Consider the following 24,706-nt stretch of genomic DNA (forward strand, 5'->3'; position numbering starts at 1 on the left):
AATGCCAACATTCTTTTTTCCACAAAACTTCTCAAATAAATTTCTTACAACGGGGCAGTTCAAAGTACTTTAACGCAAAGTACTTAACAATTTTAAAAAGTAAAGAGATAAGATATACAAGGTAAAATAAATTACTAAATGCAGTGTAATGCATTTTTATTTAGACAGGGACAGTGCACAATAAAACATCAACCTTATATAAAACAAGGAGAGACACATTGTACCAGGTTGTATAAAATACATAAATACATAAATAACAGAATTTGATTAAATAAAATACAAAACATCAGTTCATCAGTACATGACTTATTAGTGTAACATTGCATGAACTCTTTGACTATATGAAGGTCAAAGGTCAAAGACACTAAAAAATGTTCCTTATATGACTTGCTGAGACTCCTGATCTCAGTGAAGTCTCTGCTCTGACTCACAGCTTTGACTCCGTCTTCATCTCACTTTCTTTTTTTCTGTAGAGATTCCCACAGATTCTCACATGCAGCTTTTGGCTTCAGTACTGCGCCAGGCGGAGAAAACAAACACACTGTCTCCCAAAAACTTCTCATCCCTCCCTGGATTTCCCACATACACCTCCAAGTCCCACCACCGCATCACCCTGAGCGGGAATCGGCGTGCAGATTCTGGCTGGTGTTTGTTTGTGGAGTTTGAGGGAAACTGTCGTGATGTTACCACCAGAAGGCGGATACTTTTTTTTTCCCTTCTTGCTTTCTTCCTGTCTTTATCCAAGCTAAATAGATGAGATCAACTCATCTTTCCTGATGTCGCCAGACAGAAACTGCAGCTCTCAAGTCTCAGCTTACAGGAGGAGCACCACAGAATCCGCAGTCCACTCAAAGGCAGCAATCATCAGCTCATATCGTTATAAAAATACAGGTGTCCCTTTAATCAGCCTGTGGATCTACAAACATCTCAGAATATAAAGTGCTGCTGATAAAATATGAATTTGAAGTTATATGAAGTCAAAAAGTAACAATCTTAAATTAAAAAAAAAATAAAATGAAGAAAACATTAAAGTTTGGGTGAACAAAGCTCATGTGACTCCTTTAAATAATATTACAAACTACATCAGCAACAAAACCAGAGTTACTTTTTTGACTTGGGATTTAGAGTGTAGATGTAGTGCAGTCCTTTAGTGACATCTGCTGGTTTTTACATGCTGGTGGAACTGGTGTGACACCAACAGGAATGATCAGGACAAAGCCTACCTCATAAAATTACATACTTATGGTCAAAGTTTATACAAGTATTTTATGTATATATTGTATTGCATTGTATTATTTCTGGGTGTCATTCTGGGCTTTTGACTTGAAATTTGTCATTTTGACTATTTTGACGTCATTTTGACCATATTTGGCATATGGAGAAAATACAGACTGTCAGCGGCAAAATAATAATATACTTAGCAAGTAGTATACTGAAAATAATTATTAAGTGTTTTTTTATCTATAAACATAGTGGCATCATGACAGAAACCTGGCTTTTAAATGGTTAAAATTCGGAAAAGTAATGAATATTTGATATTTATGATTATGACTGATATTGGTTAAAAAATAAACTCAATGAAAGTGGAGAATCATAATAATGTATAATATTTTTTATAGCCTCATTCTGAAAAGCACATTTTGTTTGCAGAGCAGTATGAGTGTGTGTATTTAAAACTGCACAAAAAAAATACACAAAAATCAGCATTGCTGCTAATCATTGACATATCCCAGGCTGTCAGTGGCAAAAAACAATTTACTTAGCATGAAGCTTATTAAATATATTCATCTAAAAACATAGTGGTGTCATGACAAAAACCTGGTGTTTAAATGGTTAAAATTCTGAAAATTAACAAATATTTGATATTATGATTGGGACTGATGTTGGTTAAAAAATTAATTCAATGAAAGTAGAAAATTATATTAATGTATAATATTTTTAAAGCTTGATTTTGTGTGCAGAGTCAAAGAAGTGTGTAATATCTAAATGGGCCTTTAGGGTTAAAGATTAAAGTTTTTGATGAATTTATTGACAGAAAGATCCATGATTCCACCATGGCAGTGTTTCTGCAGAGATGCTGCTCGTACTTCAATCCAACACTTTCATAAACTGCTGTTTGGTTTGTACTGAATTTCATAAAACATGCAAAAACTTGATCTATGGTTTTCTGAGCCTGCTCCACCGAGTTCGAGTTGACTTGATTCGGCTGGTACTGTTACGTGAAAAAAATAGTTTTCTATGTTAAAATAAAACTAGAATTACAGCGTCATGGATTCATGCCTCCATAAACCAGAAAATCTAAGGGGCTGCACAGCAGGAAGGACATGTCAGAGGACGTCCAAAGGCCAGAAAAACAAAAATAAATCCTTAAACGTTCATTATTTAATATCTCTGAGAAGTGTAGGCTAAAATAAAAATAACTTTAACCCTTTGAAATGTGAGCAAATTTGTTTTTATCCCTTCCAAAAACATGTGAAGACAATGAGAAACTTAACAAAAAATGGTCCTAAAAATTTACAGGAAAATGACCTGAAATTAAGGGGGTAGAAAGAAAACATGAAAAAAAAAAAAAAACAAGAATAACAAAAAAAAAATCTGGAAAGAATTTTAAATATATATTAAAAACAATTATTACTATAGTTTTCTAGTAAATGTTCCTATTGTTCTTTAAAAGTAATTTTGTCAATATGTCCCCTCTTTAAACCTAATTTTTCCAGGTCATTTCCTTAGTCACGTTTACTTAAGTCACATTTTACTAATTTCTTGCAGTTTGTGTAACATTTTTTTGTCACATTGCTCATTGCCAATTTTTCCCCAAAAAAAGGTGCAAAAAGAATATCCAACAGAACTGTAAATATATAATGGAAATAATCATAAATATTTTGATAATTTTCTCATAATAAAATAAAATGAAATGAAACTGATACATTTCCTAATTATCTAAAACTAATTTAACATTATTTTTTTGTCACATGTTTACCAATTTCTTGTCAAATTATGCAATGACTTTTTTTCTATGTTTTTGAAAGAAATCAAAGCAATGTGCTCAGGTTTGAAAGGGTTAAATGGCTTGTAAAAGGCGTCTGACGACAGCACATACACTAAAAAAAAACAACTGATACTGATCCAACTTCCAAAGGTTACGACTTGGGATTCGTTGTATTGTGAGAGCATCATGAGTCATATTTTACAGTCAAAAAGTAACTTTTTCCACCAAAGAGTCATTCGTGAGGTTTCTCCTCCTCATCCACGCGGCTTCAGAGCCACCAGCACAAAGTTTCTTGGAGAGAAGTTTGGGTCGAAGAGAGGAACCAGCTGACTGACCAAACCTGCAGAGAGACGAGACTTCAGCAAAATGATTGCAGTTTATTAAACAGAGTCACAGCAGGCAGGTTTCCGTCACAGACCTGCACAAAACGTCTGCGATATTTAGTAAATGTGGATAAAACTCAATGTGGAGCTGACTGTGTTTCCACTGAGTGATGTTATGCAACTTCTCCTCTAGTGATAACATCCCAGTAACCATGGCGATGGATGTTCAAAACATCAGCAGCTTTATTTCTATTGCAGCCACCGCATGAGCCGTCATTATTGTGGTAATATTATTTTTTGAAAATTACAATTTTATTCTCCTAATATTTCAACTATATTCTTATATAATCATAAATTTTTCCCGTAATGATATGACTTTTTTTCTCCTAAAATCATAACTTTCTTCTCCTAACATTTCTAATTTATTCTCCTAAAATTTCAACTCTTTTTTTTGAAGTAGACATATTTTATATTCCTAGTAACACTTCACGCAGTTTGAGGGTTAACGGAAACCTGCCCGGCGTGCAGCGGCTCACCGTTCTCCTGCAGGTAGATCATCCTGTCCAGCAGCACCAGCGTCTCCACCACAGGAGCCAGCAGCAGCGCCAGGCTGAAGTAGACCACCACCCGGCCCTGCTGCTGCAGCATCCGCTCCACCCGCTGCGGGTCCAGAGGCAGGCCGGGCGGCAGGCCGAGCCGAGCCAGACCCAGACGGGCGTACCTGAGAGGAGACACGAGGGCAGACAGAGCAGGAGTTTACCATGACGTAATTTTGTGTAAACATGCTTATTCAGCTGTAAAGTTTTAACGTGACGGTCTGACTCGCTCCGGGAGCCAGCCTCATGTGGACATCAGAGGAACTGCAGCCTTTTATACGTCAGTGTTGGCTTCATTGGATGGATGGGTGGATAATGTTATATTTAAAATTATTTTACAGTAAAAAACTATAATAAATAAATAAATAAATCTGCATATTTTAAACATTCAGCAATATTTTAGGTCTTTTAAAAAAATTCTTGTAACTTTTTTAATTGGTTTGGAATTTTTGTTTTGGAAAATACACATGAATGCTGGTTAGTTTGGAGTAGCATTTTTTGAAAAAGTCTGAGCCTTTCTGGAGTTTCCTCTTGTGTGCAGCATGGTACAAATTAGACTTGCAAATGTTCCCAAAATTGCGAGAAATAAGTAAAAGGTGGTGTAAAAATGATCTAAAAATAATTTTAAAAAGTAGGATTATTAGAAAATTATCCCAAAAATTAAGGAAAAAATCTCCAGAAAACTATATTTAAAATTGCGATAATGTAAAAAAAATTAACAATTAAAAAGCATGAAAAATTGAATAAATAAATAAATATTACTTTCTCCAGTATTTTATTTTTTTTGACTTTTCAAGTCATTTTAACTTTTTTATTTACTAGTTTTTGAATTTTGTTTTGGAAAATACGTTTGGAGAATCCTGATCAGTTTGGGTTTGTATTTTTTGGACAGTCTGAGACTGAGTTCCTCTCCTGGGCAGCACAGTGTGTTATGCTGTGAATTCATAAAAGGTGTAAACTTTTGTCGGCCTCACTCGGTGAACGGCAGCAGGTGGGCTTTCTTTATGGTCTGGATCCCGGCCCGGCGCAGATCCGGCCTCGTGTCCCTGATGAAGGTCTCCAGCATCGCCCGGTAACAGTGGGTCCTCAGCAGCTCGCTCTCCTCCCGCAGCCTCCGGACGTAGTCCTCCACAGCGTGACACGCCCCCTCCCTCGCCTTGTAGGACAGCTGGTGGCCCGGCAGCTCCCCCACCCAGGAGCTCATCGGGTATCCGAACTCTGCGGGTAGCGGGTCTTGGCCCGGCGTCTGTGGAGCTGCAACCAGCCCGGGAGGCGTCGGGTTTTCTCTGGTGGTGATCTTCATGTAGCAGCACGCCACAGAGGTGATGCCACGGACGTGAGGGCAGTGCACAAAGTGGCGCAGAAGGGTGGCGCTGAGGTCACCGCAGGCGTGCAGACCGGTCAGGACAAAGTCTGGGTGTCGCTGGCCGTGCTCCTGCAGACGTACCGCCTCCTGACACACGGGCCGGACACACGAGCGGCAGCTCTCCGCAGACGACTCATCCTCAGACTCCTTTAACGGGTGTTTTGGCGTCAAGTCCAGGGAGCGGCTGTCAGAGTCTGAGGAACCTGGAGGTGGTGAAGTCTGGACCCCCTGACGCTCAGAGCCCCGCAGTCTCTTTTTGGAGGGTCCTGACGGTGTTGAGGGACCGTCAAAGACACAATCTGCTGCACTCAGCTGCTCGATAAAGGCCTCCCATGATGCTTTGGGGTTCACCCAGCCGGCCACATGGCGGGGAGAGGAGTGTGACGCCGGGACAGCAAAGGAGCAGCTCTGCGAGAAAGAAATATGGCTGTTACATTTGGTTTTGAGCATTGATAGCATCTATAAAGCTTTTATTTGAACAAATGTTTATTAACTAAACAAGACATGGCGCAAAAATTAACAAAAAAAGTAGAAAATGTTACATGAAATTTACTGAAAATAAGCATAATAATGATAATAATCAAAGAAAGAAAAAAATTAAGAAAATAACCTGAAAAAGTCCTAAAAATCATTTGAAATATGTATTTATTTTTTATTATTCTTTCTCTTTTTTCCTGTAACATAATATTAAATATAAAATTAGAGTTTATTATAATTATAAATGTAGTTTCACCATTTAGGGCCCGCTTTAATATCACACCCACTCATATCCCTCTGTACACAAAATACACTTTTCAAGATCAGGCTACCAAAAATATTATACATTAATATTGATTTCTGCTTTCACCAAGTTAATTTTTTTTACCAACATTAGTTCTCATCATAAATATCAAATATTTTATAATTTTAACCATTTAAATTCCAGCTTTTTTTGATGCTACTATGCTTTTAGATTTAAAAAAACACACAAAAAAGAATTATTTTCAATTTACTACATGCTACATAGATATTTTTTTTGCTGCTGACAGTCTGGGATATATCAATGATCAGCAGAAACATTGATTGTGACAGTGTACCTAGTGGAAATACTGTAGCATGTATTTTCTCCATATGCCAAATATGGTCAAAATGGACTGATTTTCTGATCATATTGGCTGTGTTCATGCATATAACACAGAGCGAGCCCTAAAGGGTTAATTGTATTTGGAAAACAGCATCAGTCTGGGGGACTGATGGTGTCCGTAAAGCACAAACCTTTTTCTGTTTTTCCTTCTCCAGGGCCCACAGCAACTGTCCGTCAAACTTGGACGCCATAGCAACCAGGTTGTGATCGGCCTCGATGGCGGTCACAGACAGTCCGAGCCCGAAGGACAGGAAGCGAGTCAGGTGACCCTGTTCAGAGCAGAGCGGCGCAGAGCTCTCAGGATTTAATGTGCAGTGATTCTGTTCTTTATGTGATGATCACATGATCAACAACAGTAAATCTGACCACAGGAACAGTGTGTGTGTGTGTACCTGCAGAGACACACACACACACACACACGCACACACACACACACACACGCACACAAACACACACACACACACACACACACACGCACACACACACACACACACGCACACAAACACACCGTCCTGCTGACACTAACACACGAGAGCCCCAAATGTGGATTTATCCACTGCTACAGTAAAACAAATAAAGATATATATATATATATATTTACTTTCAGCAATAATTTTCAGATGATTTTCTTGAATTTTGAATTTTGTTTGGGAAAATTCGTATAAAGTGTGAATCCACATAAATCCTGATTAGTTTGGATTAGCATTTTTTGGAAAAGTCTAAGACTTTAGGGAGACAGCACAGTGCACATTAGACTCACAAATGTTCCCCAAATTGCAACAAATATGCAAAAATGACATAAAAATGATCTAAAAATATGTTTTAAAAAGAGGGGAGGATTATTAGAAAATTACCCAAAAAAATCTGGACAAATACTACAGAAAACTACACAGAAAACCATATTTAACACTATAATAAAGTTAAATATATATATATATATATATATATATATATATATATATATTAAATCTTCTCAGAGTTCAGTCTGGATGAAGCAGCAGAATGTTACCTGTCCGGAGCCCACGTCCACCACACGGCTGCACTCAGCGCGCTCACACAGTGTTTTCACCAGCTGCGCTTTGACAAAAGAAACACAATAAAAACACAGTTCATTAAAAACAATAAATATTCAATCAAAAATCTGGTTCTGATGTAAACGTGATGAACACTCGCCCTCGCACCATGCCCAGCTTGCGGATCTCGTGCTGTTTTTTGGGTTTGACGTGTTTCCTGAAGATGTGTCCCAGCAGCGAACTCTGACTTTGGTTTTCCAGGAACTCCTCTGGCTTCAGCGAGCCGGCCGCCCCGCCTCGCTCGCGCTCACGCCGATTCTCTCTGGGAAACGCCAGAGCGTGAGCCGTGGCCCTGAACGCCAAGAGGGACAAAGGCCACACCGAGGGGTATCTGCAACCACAAATTATTATTATTCAGACCATCATTTGATTTGATTTATTTGAAAACATTTTAATAAATGGAATTATACAAAAACACACTGACAAAGAAAGTAATAATTACAGACAATGAAAAACATAAAGAAAAAGAAAACACATGATGACTAGGTTTACATATTAAATCTACTACTGAAATCCTGATTGTCTTCACCCTTTAAAACTTCAGAAAATTGGCTTGATTTCTTTCCAAAACATGGAAAGAAATCAGCAATGAAAAATATGCCAAAATAAGCAAATTAATTTTTTAAAAAGTTACAAGAAAATTACCTTAAATAAAAGGAAAAAAACAATAATGATAAAAATAACATTAATTTTAGTTTTTAATTTTCTCTGTATTTTTCCTTGGTTATTTGATAATTTTGTAATGATTCTCTCTCCATCTCTTTAAATCTAATTTTCAGGTCATATATATATATGAGTATAAATCTGTTCTATCTATTCTTTATGTTTGGCATCAGGGCGACTGTAGAAAGCCACAATCACAAAAATAATGATTATTCATTTCCATTAGATTTTTCTGACAAAGCCACAGGAAGCCGCTTCAGAGGAGCCAAAGAGCTGCAGAGCCACGGTTTGCCCACCACCTGGATCAAACTAAAAAATGTCCCTCATTTGCAGCCAGACTTCAAAACACAAACTTCACTACAGTGAACAAACTACTTCTGTCAAGTTTTAGTATTACTGAGTATTAATACTTGCGCTCTCCATGTGCAGCATCCAGTAACAGGTCTGCGATCTGAGGGTACGTCAGGTCCTGCAGCGCCGGCTGCCAGCTGACGGGCAAAGTCTGCCACAGATCCTCAGTGAAGAACTCCTGCAGGACAAATAACAGGGACCGTTATTTAACCCCTTAGGGACTGTTTGCTGCATTTTAGGTGCTTTTCTTTCTTCATTTTGTTGCTTATTTTTACATTCAGACTGTTAAGGTCAAAAAATGCTCCACTGAAACTCATTCAAACTGCTGCTGCTAATCTTTGACATATCCCAGACTGTTAGCAGCAAAAATAATCTATTTAGCATGTAGTATATTGAAATTCATTTATTTTTCTGTCATCTAAAAACATGGTGACATTACGACAAAAGCCTGGCATTTAAAGTGTTTAAATCCTGGAAATTAACGAATATTTGATATTTATGATTAGGACTGGTGTTTGTTAAAACTATTGACTCAATGAAAGAAGAAAATAAAAAATAAAAAGTATGATTTTTTCAAAGTTTGATTTTGAAGAGTATATTTTGTGTGTAAAGCGATAGTGTAGTGTGTGTAATCCTAAAGCAGGCAGCAAGGGTTAAACTACATTTACATTAAAAATACATTTACATTTTTATTCTCATAAAATTATGACTTCATTTTCGTAATTTTCTGACAAAGTCATAATGTCATAATATTATTACTTTATTCTTAAAGTCTAAAAAAAAGAAAATCTTCAATGTGGCCCTAAAACTCTGTTGTAGGAAAGTAATTAAAACTAACACACAAAAGTAGTGCAGTGAAAAGTAAAATATTTCCCTCTGAAATGTGGTGGTCCGTTATTAAGTTCCAAAAAAAGGAAAATACTGCTAAGTACTCCAGTGCATGCACTTCATTACATTCTACCACTGCACCTCAGACCTCACACATGATTTGGTGGACACATATGCAGATGTATGTATATATATATATGTATATATATATATATATATATATATATATGTATATATATATATATATTATTTTCAGCACTTTTCCAGATCAGTTTCTTTAATATTTTGTTTGTCTGTTCTGTGAATGTATTACTATTATTATTAATATTAATATTACTAATTTATAATTATTACTTGTAACTTCACAGACTCTTTTATTCATTTTTGGGCCACGCCTTTTTGCTCTGGGTTGTGATGGAGAAATACAAAGTTTCAAAAAATGGAAATACTACACTGAAGTACTCGAGTACATGCACTGTGTTACATTGTACCACTGCATGCACCTCACAGATGATTGGTGGACACACACACATGTAGACGTCCAGTGTTTCATGACACAGTGTTGTCACGGGAGCTCTGGTTGCCATAGCAGCGAGGTTTTTGTTGGAAGTTTGATTAAAAACACAAAAACTGACTGAAGCTGGAGATTAAATACGCACGATTATAAAGGAGTCAGACAGCCGGCTGTAGACTGACAGGAAGGAGGTGAGTCTCTGCGCCAAATCTCTCTGCTGATCAACTGTAAACATCCTGCACACCTGGACACGCGCACACCTGTAGACCTGCAGACCTGTAGACCTGCAGACCTGTAGACCTGCTGCAGATGGGACTGATGCACTTCAGGCGAGCTAATGCTAACACAAACCAGCTTTATAACACCGCGTTATTTCCCAGATTGAGTCCAAAACTGTCTAGATATACCAACTATCTCGCGCAGTACTTAAAACCGGTTTTTAGGACGCAGATCTCGCACTTTTTGTGTCACATGTCGCTTGTTGTGGTTAGCCGCTAGCTTAGCTCTCAGCACACATGCACGACGAGTTCAGGTGCTTCATGTAAATTCTGGATTTCAAATCCGCCGCTCGTTAGTTTGCTACAGTGAATGAATGAGAAATAATCACGCTGAAACCGAAAATTAAGAATCTTTTCACCATCTATTTTTTTTTTTACACCATCATTTTGTTACACCATATATTTTGTTTCCCCATACAGTTTTTCCACTATTTATTTTTCTCTGCCATTTAATTTTATTTTATCAAGATCTAACTTTTTTCCATCATTTTTACAATTTCTTATTTTTTAGCCATATATTTTTTTCCACACCAACAATTTTTTCCATCATATTTTTTTCACAATCGAATTTTTTTTCCAGCATCTATTTTATTCCCCATCATCCCTTTTTATTATAATTTTTCTGACATCTCTTTTTCCACCATCATTTTTCCCCGGTATTATTTTTTTCTCCATAGTTTTTTTTTACACCACCTTTTTTTTCTCCCCAATCTACATGTTCGAAATCGTGTTGTTTTGTTTTTTGTAAGACAGTGAATGCGTCAAATATTAGTTTTCGTCTCATTTTTCATTTTTCCCAGTTTGTATGTGCACCTTGAAGGCAGCGTGACCCGGATGTTGATAGTTCGTTGTGATTCAGTTTCCGCTGTTTGAGCAGGAAGAAGATCCGTGAGCGGTGAGGGAGAGCCACAGCAGGTCTGGTTTCATTTTTCATAAAGTTATTTTTAAAACATTTCCATAACGGGGGGGTTTTATTTCGGTGTCAGACCGTAAACGGACAGCGGACACGGTTAGCTCGCGGTAGCCGTTAGCGTTAGCGAGCTAACGGTCGTTAACGGTCATCGCCGGCGTCCGTTAAAGAGAAACTCAGATTCATGAACGTGTTTGACATTTTAGAGCGTATTTATGTATGATTCAGTCACATGTAATGATTCATGATAACCAAAATTTAAACAGAAAAGTAAGCAAAATTAAGAATGGTGTGCACATATTTCTAATTTAGATTAATTGGCCGTTGCCTTAAAGCATGTAATGTGGTGCGACAACAGACATGTATATAAATATAAAGTACATTGTATGTAATGTAAGATATAGTACAAAGTGTTTTCGTTTGTATATTAGGGTTTTTTTCTTTAATTTTTTGTGTTTTTCTTTCTCGTTAAAATTTTAGGTAATTTTTGAAAACGTTTTGATTTTTTTTTCTATAAAGGATATTAGTGATTTTGTTTCCTTTACAATTTTAGGCAATTTTTTTTGTAAAATATTTTTGGTCAATTTGTTTCTTAAAAACATTTGATTTTTTGTGTGTGGTGATTTTCTTTTCCTTAAATGCTTGCTGTTTTTTTGGTAATTTTTAAAACTTTTGGCATTTTTTTTCTTTTAAAAATTGGTGATTTCTCTCTGTGTGTGTGTGTGTGTGTGTGTGTGTGTGTGTGTGTGTGTGTGTGTGTTGGGTGGGGGTTGGGAATTTTTGAAGGAGCCACGCCTTTCAAACTTGCAGGCCAGCCAAAATACAAATGACGGCATTTTTCACAGCCAGAAACTAGAAAAGAAGCTATAAAACCAAAAAAGAGTCACTCAGGGAGCGTAATAGAAAAAGTGCTTATCGTTGCTTATTTATTGGGCCACATGAAACCAAGAAAAAAAAATATTGTTCTCACTCCACAGCAGGAAACTGCACTTCAAAATAAAAAAAACTGTGCTGGAAATTCACTGTGCCTCAAAATAAAGTGTGTTTTTCACAAACTTGACAAGGTCATGAGTCAGAATGGACCTGTGACCCACTTTTTGGGACCCACTGATGAAGAGGTGCTGAATTTACGCTCAGACTGGGTCTCATGACTTTCTGTTTGTTGTTTTGTTTCGTGTATTTCTGTTTCAGAATGGTTCGTTTAAACTGGCGTCAGCTGACAGAAACGGGATCAAACATCGTGAGGACGCATTGAGACGGCTATCAGAAACACATCTGCGCAATTGCTTTCAGAAACATTTCTTTTGACCTCTGCTGGACTCCAAACATGTCGGACATCACGATAAACCTTTGCTTTTCTGATGACGCTGCTCAGAGGAGAACGGTGACCAAAAACAAGAAGAACAGAAACAAACGCATCCGGAAGAAGATGCGGCTTTTAAAGCAGAAGGGCCTCCTGGAAGGTGGACACGGCGGCGACCATCAGACGGGACAGTCTAGACACAACCCACCTCCCCGCCTAAATGGAGCGCCGGCAGGTCAGCCGTCACATCACACCTCCTCACACGACAGAAGTTTACCTCTTCCAAGCAGCTCCGGCGGCGCTGCACACTGTAGCTCTGAGACGCCGTCATCGACTGTGAACACCTCAGGCCGCCACGAAAAGCCAAAGGACACCGTGAAGTCAAACGCAACAACCAGCACCCACCTGCCTTCAGCGTCCAGCAGCAACAAATCTGCTGCCACGCCAACAGGAATCCCCACCAAATTCCTCGCCATCGACTGCGAGATGGTGGGCACGGGACCCAAAGGGAGCATCAGCCAACTGGCCCGCTGCAGTCTGGTGAACTACGACGGAGACGTGGTCTACGACAAATTCATCAACCCCTCCGTGCCTGTCACCGACTACCGCACGCGGTGGAGCGGCATCCGGCGCAGTGACCTCGTCAATGCCACGCAGTACTCTGAGGCCAGGAGGGAGGTGAGCAAATCAGCAACAGCTCACATACACGAGTGTTTTCTCTGCTGCAGTCGACAGCTTATTTTATTTTATTTCACTTTGTTTGTTTTGTTTAGCTTTTTTATAATCTGTTATTAATGTTTATTTTTTCTTATATAATATCTATAATTTCTTACCTTCTGAACACTACTCCACGGCCGACACATATTGAAATGTAAATACCACAATGCCACGCCAACTTTTGTTTCTGCTGTTCTCCGGATCTCCGGATTAGATGGGTCAACATGTATCAGCAGAGTGATTTATGTGAAACAGAATTAAAATTGCAGCTCCAGAATCAGAATCAGATTTCAGAAGCACATTTACACATACAGGGAATGTGACTCTGTGTTTTGCCCAGTCAACCAAACTCTTCTTCAAACTGTTCTTGAAATGAATCGGTGAGTGTTTTTCTCTGCGGGCAGATCCTGAGGCTGCTCATGGGGAAGGTGGTGGTCGGCCACGCCATCCACAACGACTTCAAGGTCCTGGGTTACACTCACCCCGCCGCCCTGACCAGAGACACGTCGCGAATCCCTCTGCTCAACCTGAAGGCCGGCTTCGCTGAACACGAGTGCGCCTCGCTGAAGAGACTCACCAAGGCCATCTTCAACCGAGACATCCAGGTACAGACCAGGATCTCACCTGTCACACCTGCACCTGAGCAGCTGGACTCAGCGGTTTCCTGCTGGGTCCAGATTTCTCCTCAGTCATCAGTTCAAGGTTCACACATACGAAAAATGACCACATAGTCAATTTTAATTGACACAGTGTAAATAACAGTTTAAACAGAATGAAATAAAACAAATTGCAAAAATAAAGTGTGGTCAGTTAAAGCCAGGTTTCTCGGATTTCTTGGACATGCAGGGTTAGACCAAACCTTTGTAGGAAAAACACTGCCAACATTTTTTTAAAACACGGCACCCAAAGCCGCATTTTTTTCTGCTTGTCTTCTGAAATTTATGATCTTTTTTTTTTTTTTTTTAAAGAAAAATGAATACATATATTTTTACTCTACAATTTTTGGGATTTATTTTCACTCTAAAATTTAGGGTAATTTTTTCAAAACGTTTGGGAATTTTTTTTTCTTTAAAATTTTTGGGAGGGTTTTGAAAAGAAATTGGAATTTTTTCTTTTTTTCTTTGTAAAAATACCTCCTCATGCTTGAGCTAATAAAATTGACCAAACTGACAAAGACAAAGACATTTCCTGTTTCTATTTTTTCAAACATGATATTGTTTCAGTTAGTTTTCTTTTTTAGATTCTAGTTTTTACTTTTATTCCGTAAACTACATTTTTTATCCTAGTGTTAGTTAGCTGTAATAACCTCGACGTAAACTGCAGTTCAAAGGAAACCTGTGACTTAATGTGAATGTTGTTTTTTTTTTGTTGCAGTGTTTTAAAATGTAAAGTTGTCGTCTTTTGTGTCCTCAGACCGGGAAGAGGGGACACTCTTCGGTAGAGGACGCCCGAGCGACCATGGAGCTCTACAGAGTGGTGGAGGAGGAGTGGGAGAGGACGCTGGCCTCCAGGTCTCAGGCTGCGTCTCGAGAGACGACACACAAATAAACAGAGTTTAAAGAGACGTTTGGTGTAGCAGGTATGTGGCTGCTCGCCGACAGGACGCACTCCTCCTGCCGTCCTGTCGACACGTGACGGAGCTGATGGATTTTTATCAGCTCCGTTTAAAAAAACTGAGACGTCATGATGGCAGGAGGCCGAAATGACTGTTGGGTTTGCTGCTGCCGGCGGCCTCAGCTGATCTCTCTCAGGGTTTGTGTTTAAAGGTGCTGCTGCCAGCAGGGGGCGGCCATGTTGTCATTCTGCAGCTCAATGACATCATTCAAACTGTGTCCATGACCCCAAACACCAAAATAAATGCTTTCAGGTTTCCAACAGGTAAGTGTTGATCACATGTGCAGTCCAGCAGATGAAATTAAGTCAAAATTAAAGCTTTAAGAGACGTCATTCATCTTAAAATAAGGGCTTAATTGGTGTTTTAATGAGTTAAATTAATCTTTCAGTGGTTTTAAAATTAATCAGACATGGGAGGTAGGATTTTATGAATCATTTTTTCTGATGTTGTGTTGTAAAATCTCAAAAATAATTGGAAAAATCAGGTTTTTTAAATAATTGTATAAATTTCTTTTCATAAACTTGTCATGACGATGATTTTATTTGTATTTTAAAATTGTGGGCTTTTTATTCCTTTTAAAATTTTTGGTTATTTTTAAAAAGTTTGTTTTTGTGTTTTTTTTAGCTTTTTGGCAGTGGTTTTATCTTTAAAAACATTGTGGCAATTTCTTAAAAGAAACTGGAGTGTTTTTCCTCCAGATTTTTTGGCCAATTTTTATATTTGATTTTTTAATTGATTTAGTTTCTTTCTTTGAATTTTCCAGTGATTTTTAAAGAAAACTTGCTTTCCAATCCTGGGGCTCGCCAAAATAAAATTTGCCAAAATGACGCAATTTTTCACAGATAGAAACTGAAAACATAAATTATCATTGTTTTTTGTTTTTTTCTTACATTTCTGACGGTTCTTGAGCTCAACATCTGAGACAAACTCTTTTTTCCCCCATCAAAGGAAAATAATTTTAGCAGCCACACCCCTCCTCTAAAAAATAAAGAACAGTCCCTTAAGCTTACTCCAATTTCTGAAACAAAACAAAACAAAACAAAAAAAAAACAGGCTGCATAAAACCAACAACAGGACGGTAAAATAGTTACTGCTCTCAAAAACAAAACAAAACTTCAAAACAAAAGATCTGTGCTGCATATTCACATTCCTCCAAAATAAAGTGTGTTTGTCCAAACTTGACATGGTCACGAGTCACTTGCGGCCCATCAAGAATGAACCCACTACCCGCTTTTGGACAGTGACCCATCAGTTGGGAACCACTGCCTTGGACCAGGTACAGAATCATGTGGGGATCTTGCTGTTTTTACCCGCCACTGTGCGTCCTCTCCTGTCCTGTCCAGGACCAGCCTGTCTGTCCTCAGATCATCACGGCGTCTCCTCCTCTCCATCCTCCGCTCGCTGCATTCTCCGCCAAAGAGTTTGTCCTGAAAGGTGAGCGATCAGCACTGACCTGCTGTGAATTTAACACCTGCTCATTAATTATACAGCACGCCGTCCATCCTGAAAAAGCCACACTGAGTGGGCTGCGGCCACCGAGAGGAAAGTCTCCACGAGCCATGACTCAGCAAACAAGGCAGTGTTAGTCTCTGTGAGCGCCTGTGCAGCTCTCTGGCAGGATTTAGTTAAATTTAAATTTACAGTTGTTTAGTGATTTTTTAATTATCAAATAGGACCGTGTGAATGATGATATAAAATACCTCAGAAATGTGAGAAGTTCATACATACAAACACAACTCTACAAAAATTGACATAATATGAAATATGCTGTCTGAAAGGTAAATAATTAGGGTTGCATTACATGTTAATTATTGACACCACATTTAACTTAGTAGCGGTAGCATATGGTCTTTTTTCTTTAAAATCAATTATGCAATTTTTTTTTCTTTAACTTTAAAATGTTTGGTGATTATTTTTTTCCCTTTATATTTTTGATGTTTTTAAAAAAAAATTGGCAATGTTTTAATATTTTTGGCATATTTTTCTTTTAAACTTATTGGCAAGGATTTTTTTTCTCAACATTTTTTTCTTTTAATTTTTTGGCAAGTTTTTCTTCAAAATTTTTGTTCATTTTTGAAAACTTTTGGCAGAGTTATATTCTTTAAAATTTTTGTCTGAAAGGCTCATTAAAGAGGAAGAAACCCTCCATGAGTCGGATTCGCTCTCATTTTAAATCAGGAACCACCCAAAGTGTCAAACACTGTAAAGAGTCTCACTTTGTGAGATTATCTGTGCAGCTCTCTGGTGGGATTTTGTTAAATTTATCTTTTTGTTTTCTACATCTGTTTGATGTTTCAATTATCAAACAGGACAGATTGAAAATAGGTGATACAAAACACCCCAGAAATGTGAAAAGCTCAACAAATGATGCACAACGGTCACACAGAGGATCTGTGTGAGGATACATTTTGGAAAGCTTGACCTTTGACACCTGGAGACGATGCTGAATTCATGTATTTTTTGGACAGTTTGTGGACAGGAGGCAGCGAGAGAAAGACGAGTCCTGTGTTTGTTCTTTGTGTGCAGGATGACAGCGCAGGATGCCAAAACGTTTGACGGTCACAGTCTGAGTCGCTGGCAAAGCCGAATCTCGTCAACCAGAAAATCTGGAGCTGTGAGCTCTGCAGAGCTTCAGGTGCTCAACAGAAGATGACACAAACCACTCAGCGGAAATCTGGAACCACAGAACAAACTGGAGAGCACTGAAAGCCTTTTTCAACAATAAAAAGACCGAGTTAATAAAAGCTCTGCAGCATCTTCAGGAGGCCTCAGAGCTCAGACGACAGAGTGCCAGCTCGTCACTGAGGGACGCACAGGTTCAGGTCAGGACACACACACAACACAAACACGGCACACAACACGTTTTCCAAACACTGGAAAAGTCATGGAATAAGTAAAAATATTTGAAATTTTTGGAAAGTCGTTGAATTTTGAATCCTTTGGTACCTGCGTAAACTGGATTTATTTCTCCCAAAAATGGGAAGAAGGCAAAGAGCAACTCACGAGGAGACACAACCAAAAATCTTGCAACAAATTAGTAAAACCTGCCAGAAAATGACCTGAACAAAAGCAAAAAAAAAAAAAAATAAAATTATGCTCATTATAAATATAGTTTTCTCAACATTTTTCCCTTGCTATTTAAAAAAAAATAATAATCTAAATCTACAGTTTGCAGGACATTTCCTTCCAAGCTGCTCTTTTTTTAACAAAAAATATCAATGTAGATCCAGGTTTCAAAGGGTTAAAAATCTTTGAAAGTTCTGAAAAAATTCATTGATTTTTTTTTTTTTTTTTTTTTTTTTTTAATGGGAAGAAGGCAAACAGAAATTGACCCAAACTAGTTAGTCAAAAAAAGTGCAAGAAAATCACCTGAACAAAAGCAAGAAAAGGAAAGTATAAAAAAAACCAATAACAAACAAGAAAAATATCTTGAAAACATGCTTAAAAAGTCAGGATAATGTTACATGATTTTAAATATAGTGTAATAAAATAATATAAAATAATAAAAACTAGTGTGAGGATTTTTCTGCATTTTCACAGCAGTTTGTCAGAGTTTTGGACCTGCTGAGTCTTCAGGTTTCAGACGAGGCCGAGCAAAAACATACTGCAGAGCAACATGTGATTTAAGTCGAGATTAAACCATACTGCTTAGCACTCCTAAATCTCCTTGTGCATGGGCAATAATGTGAGTAATTTGATTTGATGCCTCGTTATTAGCTCCATAAGTAAAAGCCAGAGCTTTAAAACCAAAAGAGGCTTTGGATTTTCTGCTGCTGGTGTGTTAATATGTCAAAAACAAGATTTTCTCCTCCGTTTTGAGGCCAAACGAGAAATGAAAATAAGAAACATCTCTCAGCTCTCTGATCCTTTTGGTGATTTTGTTAAATGCACTTTGACATTATTGATTTGAATTGTTCTTTTGACATTTGAAATGAAAGAAGATTAAGTGTTCACCTGCTGTATTAATAAGTCCTCGAAACACATGAAAGAGCGCCTTTGGTCTCATTAGGGGACACACTATGGATTTCATGGATTTGATCCCCCCTGGGTCAAGTTATTGGGAGCTTGACTCTGCAGATTTCCTTTTCATGCACACATCATATTAGTCATGGCCCGGCAGTGGCCACATGTGCATAATTCGGCTTTTATTGCCCACTGCTGAGCCATCAGGAATTTGTTCATTTTGCACATACAGAACATACGCAGAGCGGACTGCAGGCAGGATCAGCATGCACGGAAACATAAAGAGTCACGTATGAAAGCTGCAGAGGAGGAATTAAAAACACAAAAAAAGGTTTTCCATATATATGGCTTTTTACAATCGCCTGAAATACCACCTCAGGCCATCGGAAAAACGTTTTAGAGATAAATTAGTTTTTCCACAATGGACATGTTTCCATTAGGCGTTTTTTGCAGCAGATGATGGCATTTCTAGTGGAGACTGTGGTGCTAAAACATTTTTTTCATCTGCATTTAAAGCGGTGAATGTGGCACCACACAAATCTATGTTTTGATTCCTTTTAATGATAAGACAGCATTATAAAATGAAACACTGACACATAATTATAAGAAACATTTTATTTTTTCTTTGGCGGATCCAGTGTGCTTCCTTACTGTTGTTTAGGTTTTCAGAGGACATAAACAGACTGTCTGCTAATGTTGCTGCTGGAGCTGTAAACTGACAGCTGCTTGTTTGCTCCTCTGCCGCCTGGAGACCTTAAAAATGTCACATATTGTAGCTTTAACCCTTTAACACCTGGCTGATGCCAGTTCTGTTGTTCTGCTTTCAGCACTTTATTGCTTTAAAAACTTGACAAGAAATGTCCGACAAGCCACAAAAAAAAAAAAAATTAAAAAAAGAGTTAAACATGAATTGAACATCTGCAGATTGGCTCGGGGATTATATGATACGATCAAAAAACGAGGGAAACGTCTGGAAATCTATATTTGTAATTCTTTTAGTTATATTTAAAACAATTGTTACAGAGCAATACATATATATATATATATATATATATATATATATATATATATTTTATGTATATACCTAAGTGTGTGTGTGTGTGTGTGTGTGTGTGTGTGTGTGTGTGTGTATATAGCACTATCTTAAGGTTATTTTCTTGTTTTTGTTTTTTTTGTTTGTTCTTTTACTTTTCTTAGTTCTTTTTAATTTTTTTCTCAATGATTTTCTTGAAACATGTTTGTATTTATTTATTTTTTGCAAATTCTTGGGCCATTTGTTGTAAAGTTGCCCATTGCCTTTCTATGTTTTTGAAGCGGCGCCCTATACACAGAGGCTGCCACCTCGCCACAGCGGCCGCAGGTTCAATTCCAGCCTTTGCTGCACGTCATCTCCTCTCTCTCTTCCCCTTTCATGCTCAAACTGTCCTGTCGATTAAAGGCAATAATTAGATAAAATAAAATAAATCACTAAGTAAAATAAATAATGCACATTTGTTCAGGTTTCAAGGGGTTAATTGCGATTTTTTTAAAAATCAAAAATCAAAAACATGGGAAAAACATACTGCGCAACTTGACAAGAAATATCCCACAAACTGAAAAAAAGGGAAAAAAGCATGAAAGGTCACATGATCTCAGGACATGATCTGAAAATTAGCGAGGGATTATTAGATATGATGAAATAATGAGAAAAAGTATCCAAAAAACAAAATTTAGAATTCTTTTAATTATATTTTTAAAAAAATTTTCCCCCTTTTTCTCTTTTTCAGGTAATTTTTTTGTAGCTTTTTTTTTTTTTAGGCCATTTTAAGTTTCTCATCGCCTTCCCATGTTTTTTTTTTAAAAAAAAAAAGATTACGTGAAGCCAGTTTGGTCCGGTTTCAAAGCATTTATTTTGATTCATTGTTGGAAACAGGGCAGTTCAAGGTCACACCTCATCTTAAAAAAGCGCGAGGGTTTGGAGGGTTTGGGGGCTTTTGCACAGACTGAAGCTCCACATTTACTGCCAGAAAAAGTCAAAAATGAATTGACAAGCAGCCCTCATGTGTTCACCTCTCAGCCTGTCCTTGTACCTCAGCAGGATTATGATTTTCCAGCAGCAGCAGCAGCAGCAGGAGGAGGAGGAGGTGAAGGAGGAGGTGTCGGTCTTTAAACGCTGCCCTCCGCTCACTCTCTCCTCTCTTCACCTCCTCAGCTCTGTGCGCGAGACTCCTGTCCAGCCTCCGTGTGTCTTTGAGAGGCTGCTGAAGGACTTTGTGTCGGAAAAACAGACTCAAACATCCACCTGCACCTGACCGGAGGCTGCGCGAGGACACCGACAACTTCTGCACGCGCGCATCAACAGCTGAGCCCCAACAAGATGAAGTAAGAGCATAAAATCTCTCTGATATAATCTTAATTTTTCACGCTCAGGTTGCCTTTCTCTTTCAAAGTGCACGCGTGTGCTTCATGGGTTAATAACTGTAATAACATGTTTGATGCGTTTTCTCTCGTTTCGCGACGTTTGAACTTGTTAACGGACCAATTTGAATAATAATCAATCAAGAAACGCGCGACACGTACAGGCGTGTGTGTACAGGCAGCGCGTGCAGATAGTAGCAGTGACAGAATCAGTGATCAGCATGTGTGTGTGTTTTCACACACATCAAATACTGACATTACTGAGGTAAATGTGTCAGAATATAAAAATACATGAAACAATAAAAGTAAAATGTATTTAAAGTCATCAAAACAGTTTCTGTTGGTGTTTTATTATTATTACTATTATTATTATTATTATTATTATTATTATTATTATTATTATCATTACGATTATTATTATTGTCATTACTATTATTATTATTATTATTATTATTATTATTATTATTATTATTATTATTGTAGACATCAAGTTAAGAAATAATTATTGTTAGTTCATCGCTGCTTGCAGCTTTAATTATTATTATTATTGTATACATCAAGTTAACAAATAGTTATTGTCAATGCAAAAAGTTGTTAGACTTTTGACATTGTGGCCAGTGGAGAAGCCTTTTTAACCAGTTGAAACCTGAGCAAATTGGCTTGATTTCTTTCAATAACATGGGAAAAGGGCAATGAGCAATTTTACTTGAAAATGCCCAAAAATTAAGAGAAAAGACAAAAAAAGTTACAAGAAAATTCATTGAAAATTAACAAGAAAAATACAAAAAAAAAGAACATCATGAAAAACCTGAAAAATGTCATCTATCTATCAAGCTATCTTCTGTGACATCATTTTAAATGTATAATAAATACAATTATAAAAATATGATATGGACATTTTTCCTAATAATTTTCTCTGTCTCTTATCACTTTTAACCAAATCTGTAATTATTGCCTTTTTTCCCATGTTTTCAAAATAACAGACCAAATTGCTCAGGTTTCTAAGATCTAAATGCGTTAAAAAGCAGCACAAAACCTGATGTTGAACCAGGTTTAAAAAGGTTAAGTGTCATGAGATAATGAGGCAGCGGTGACCTCAACAGCATCCTGCAAACATTTTACCTCGAATAGTTACTACAAGCATTTTTAACCGTATTAAAAAGGAGCATGAGACTGACATGTTTTATGACTTTGTTTACATGTTAGCAGCATGTTTAACGTCTAAAATGAACTTCTAATGGAAAAGAACAACGCAAGAACAGTTAACAGTCAGGCTGCTCCTGTTTGTACCGTTAACTCTCGCTCACTCACATCAGGAAGTTTGCTGTGTGTGTTTTTTTATGGGGTCAGATCAGGGTCAATGTTTGTGTGTTTGTGTGTGTGTGTGTGTGTGTGTGTGTGTGTGTGTGTGTGTGTGTGTGTGTGTGTGGTTACTAAATGCAGATGTATCTTAGAGCCGGCAAGGAGGTGGAATAATGATTTTGATGGTGGATTTTATTATCAACTGTTTAAGTTTTCAAATGTTTTTTCATTAGAGATGAAGGCCACATTTAGACGAGAACAGCTCTACTAAAAATGGGAAAAAAGTCTTTTTTTTTCTCACAGAAAAGTTCTAAATCCAAGAAACATCTTAAAATTCAAAAAATGTCCCCAAATCCTACCAATATTTTAAATATATTCAGTCCTGGAGTCAAACTGAGCAGAAACACTGTCTGTCCTCATTAGTGATTTCTGTCTTGTAGGAATGGTGATAAAGAGACACATTTCATTTTAGACACGTTTTATATTAGACACTTGTGTGCATGGTGTGTTTAAACCACTGATACTCAACTTATGAACCGTGGACTAAATCTGGCCCCTGACAGGGTGCCAGGTGGCCCCCTAAACATTTTCTAATTCACATTAAAAAATAAAGTGATTGATACTGTATTGTTTCTTGTGGTTTTAGTATCCATAAGGTGCCAGAGTGCATAAAACAGCATCAAAATAGAGCTTGTTGATCAAAAAAGGGCCAGTGGAGTATCCCCCACACCCCCCAACAGAGGTCCAAGCTAAGACCCTAATGTCCTAAAATCCGAGAAACATCCTTAAAACCTAGAAATGTCCTAAAATCCTAAAAATGTCCTAAAATCCGAGAAACATCCTTAAATCAGAGAAAAGTCCTTCAATCAGAAAAATGCCCTAAAATCCTAAAAATGTCCTAAAATCCCAGAAAGGTCTTCAAATCTGAGAAATGTCCTAAAGTCCTAGAAACATCCTAAAATGAGAGAAATTTCATGAAATCCTAGAAATGTACTACAATCCAAGAAACATCCCAGAATCCCATTAACATCTCTAAATCTGAGAAACATCCTAAAATCCTAAAAATGTCCTAAAATCCTAAAAATGTCCTAAAATCCTAAAAATGTGAGAAAAATTGTCCTTAAATCCTTAAAAAAGTCCTTAAATCCTTAAAAAAAAGTCCTTAAATGCAAGAAATGCTTTAAAATCCTAGCAATGTCCTAAAAATGTAGAACCATGCATGGGGCTGCTGTGATTGGCCCCTGACCTCCTGTCATTTTTTAAGTGTCTCCTAATCAAAGCAGGTTTAGTGTCCCTGCTTTAAACCCTGATCGGTTGAGTCTCTCAGTAAGGGGACGGTGCAGTCGACCCTCGGCAGGGGCCCACGGGTCATGCAGGTTAGCGCGGCGGCTGCACGGTTTGTTTAACGAGCAGCAGGTGAAGCTTCTGTGCAGCATCAGCGAGTTTCCTCAGAAATGCGACTCAAACTAAAGAATGAGTTCAGACCGCGGCTGCTGGGTTTTTGGGGGATTTTTTTGTCACCCTGTCTGAGAAATACAAGCCTTTAAAGCTCACTGAAATTCTGCTGCCTAATCAGCTTGTGGCACGCAGCATGCGCGCAACCACACACACACACACACACACACACACACACACACACACACACACACACACACACACAGAGCAGAGTTTTATAGCTTATGGCTTTTGTCACTTCTCGAAAAGTTTTGCCCCGCAGCTCACACACTGCTGCTGCATTCCCGTGAACTCCACGTCCCTCTCGGCGCTCTGTACGGGCGCTCTCTCTTCCTCTCGACCTCCTCTCCTTTCTCCGAGAGTTCTCGGTTGCTTCCAGCCCTCCCCGGCTGCTCCCTGCTTCCTGTCAAAGTGCGTCCGTCAGGGGGGTTGGGGTTGCCCCTGGAGACGGGCAGAGCGATTCATTCGAGGTGGTGCATTGTGGGCCAGCGTGATGGAGGGGCTGCAGAGGGACAGAGGGGTGACGGCGGTGGTACCTCACTGTGAGAAAGCAGAGGGGGACGGCGCAGGGCGGTGGCGGTGGTGGTGGCGTCGGGTTGATCTGGCGATGGATCAGCAAGAGTTTCTGCTTTCTTAAACTTCAGAGGCAGAAGCAAAGGAGTGTGTGTTCAGCTTTTTGAGTGTGTGTGACCTCTCTGAGACAGCATCTGAAAAACTATATAGGAAACACTTTGAAATTTTAATTTTTTTAGCAAGTGTGAGACCTTAATATAAAACCAATAGTATTTAGTTAATTGCTACAATACTGAAGTTTACAATAACTAGAGAGTGTGCCTGCATAAAAATACTCAAAACAAGAGTGACTTCCATAACAGTGGTGGACAGCAACCAGAGCAGAGCTTTAACCCTTTGAAACAAGCCACTTAACAAAAGATGGCCC

At 38.2% G+C, this 24,706-nt stretch overlaps 3 protein-coding genes across 4 annotated transcripts in view; 2 read left to right on the forward strand and 1 right to left on the reverse strand.

Annotated features, from left to right (window-relative positions):
* Positions 1-1,737: 1,737 nt before the first annotated feature.
* mettl25b (methyltransferase like 25B) lies at positions 1,738-10,866 on the reverse strand. The gene is made up of 8 exons (XM_042489980.2): positions 9,972-10,866; positions 8,544-8,662; positions 7,579-7,801; positions 7,407-7,469; positions 6,529-6,666; positions 4,883-5,682; positions 3,849-4,033; positions 1,738-3,329 (listed from the first exon to the last, which is right to left on the reverse strand). Exons 1-8 carry the CDS (start codon positions 10,059-10,061, stop codon positions 3,244-3,246), a joined length of 1,704 nt encoding a protein of 567 aa, XP_042345914.2. The 5' UTR covers positions 10,062-10,866; the 3' UTR covers positions 1,738-3,243.
* isg20l2 (interferon stimulated exonuclease gene 20-like 2) lies at positions 9,860-15,196 on the forward strand. 2 transcript variants are annotated; one of them, XM_088084677.1, is made up of 4 exons: positions 9,860-10,017; positions 12,206-12,995; positions 13,439-13,639; positions 14,448-15,196. In XM_088084677.1, exons 2-4 carry the CDS (start codon positions 12,342-12,344, stop codon positions 14,580-14,582), a joined length of 990 nt encoding a protein of 329 aa, XP_087940803.1. In that variant the 5' UTR covers positions 9,860-10,017; positions 12,206-12,341; the 3' UTR covers positions 14,583-15,196. The 2 variants fall into 2 exon arrangements, with proteins under 2 accessions (XP_087940803.1, XP_042345749.2); XM_042489815.2 differs by lacking the exon at positions 9,860-10,017 and adding an exon at positions 10,905-11,019.
* A 212-nt stretch (positions 15,197-15,408) lies between these two features.
* bcan (brevican) overlaps positions 15,409-24,706 on the forward strand; it is a 31,888-nt gene continuing 22,590 nt past the window's right edge. The window contains exons 1-3 of the mRNA XM_042489814.2: positions 15,409-16,083; positions 17,176-17,471; positions 20,804-20,973. Of these exons, the coding sequence (XP_042345748.2) occupies positions 20,969-20,973 (5 nt within the window). The 5' untranslated portion in view covers positions 15,409-16,083; positions 17,176-17,471; positions 20,804-20,968. The remainder of the gene's footprint in view (positions 16,084-17,175; positions 17,472-20,803; positions 20,974-24,706) is intronic.

Source organism: Plectropomus leopardus, chromosome 11, assembly GCF_026936395.1.
Source record: "Plectropomus leopardus strain MGB_pleo_1.0 chromosome 11, ASM2693639v1, whole genome shotgun sequence".
Classification (NCBI taxonomy): domain Eukaryota; kingdom Metazoa; phylum Chordata; class Actinopteri; order Perciformes; family Serranidae; genus Plectropomus; species Plectropomus leopardus.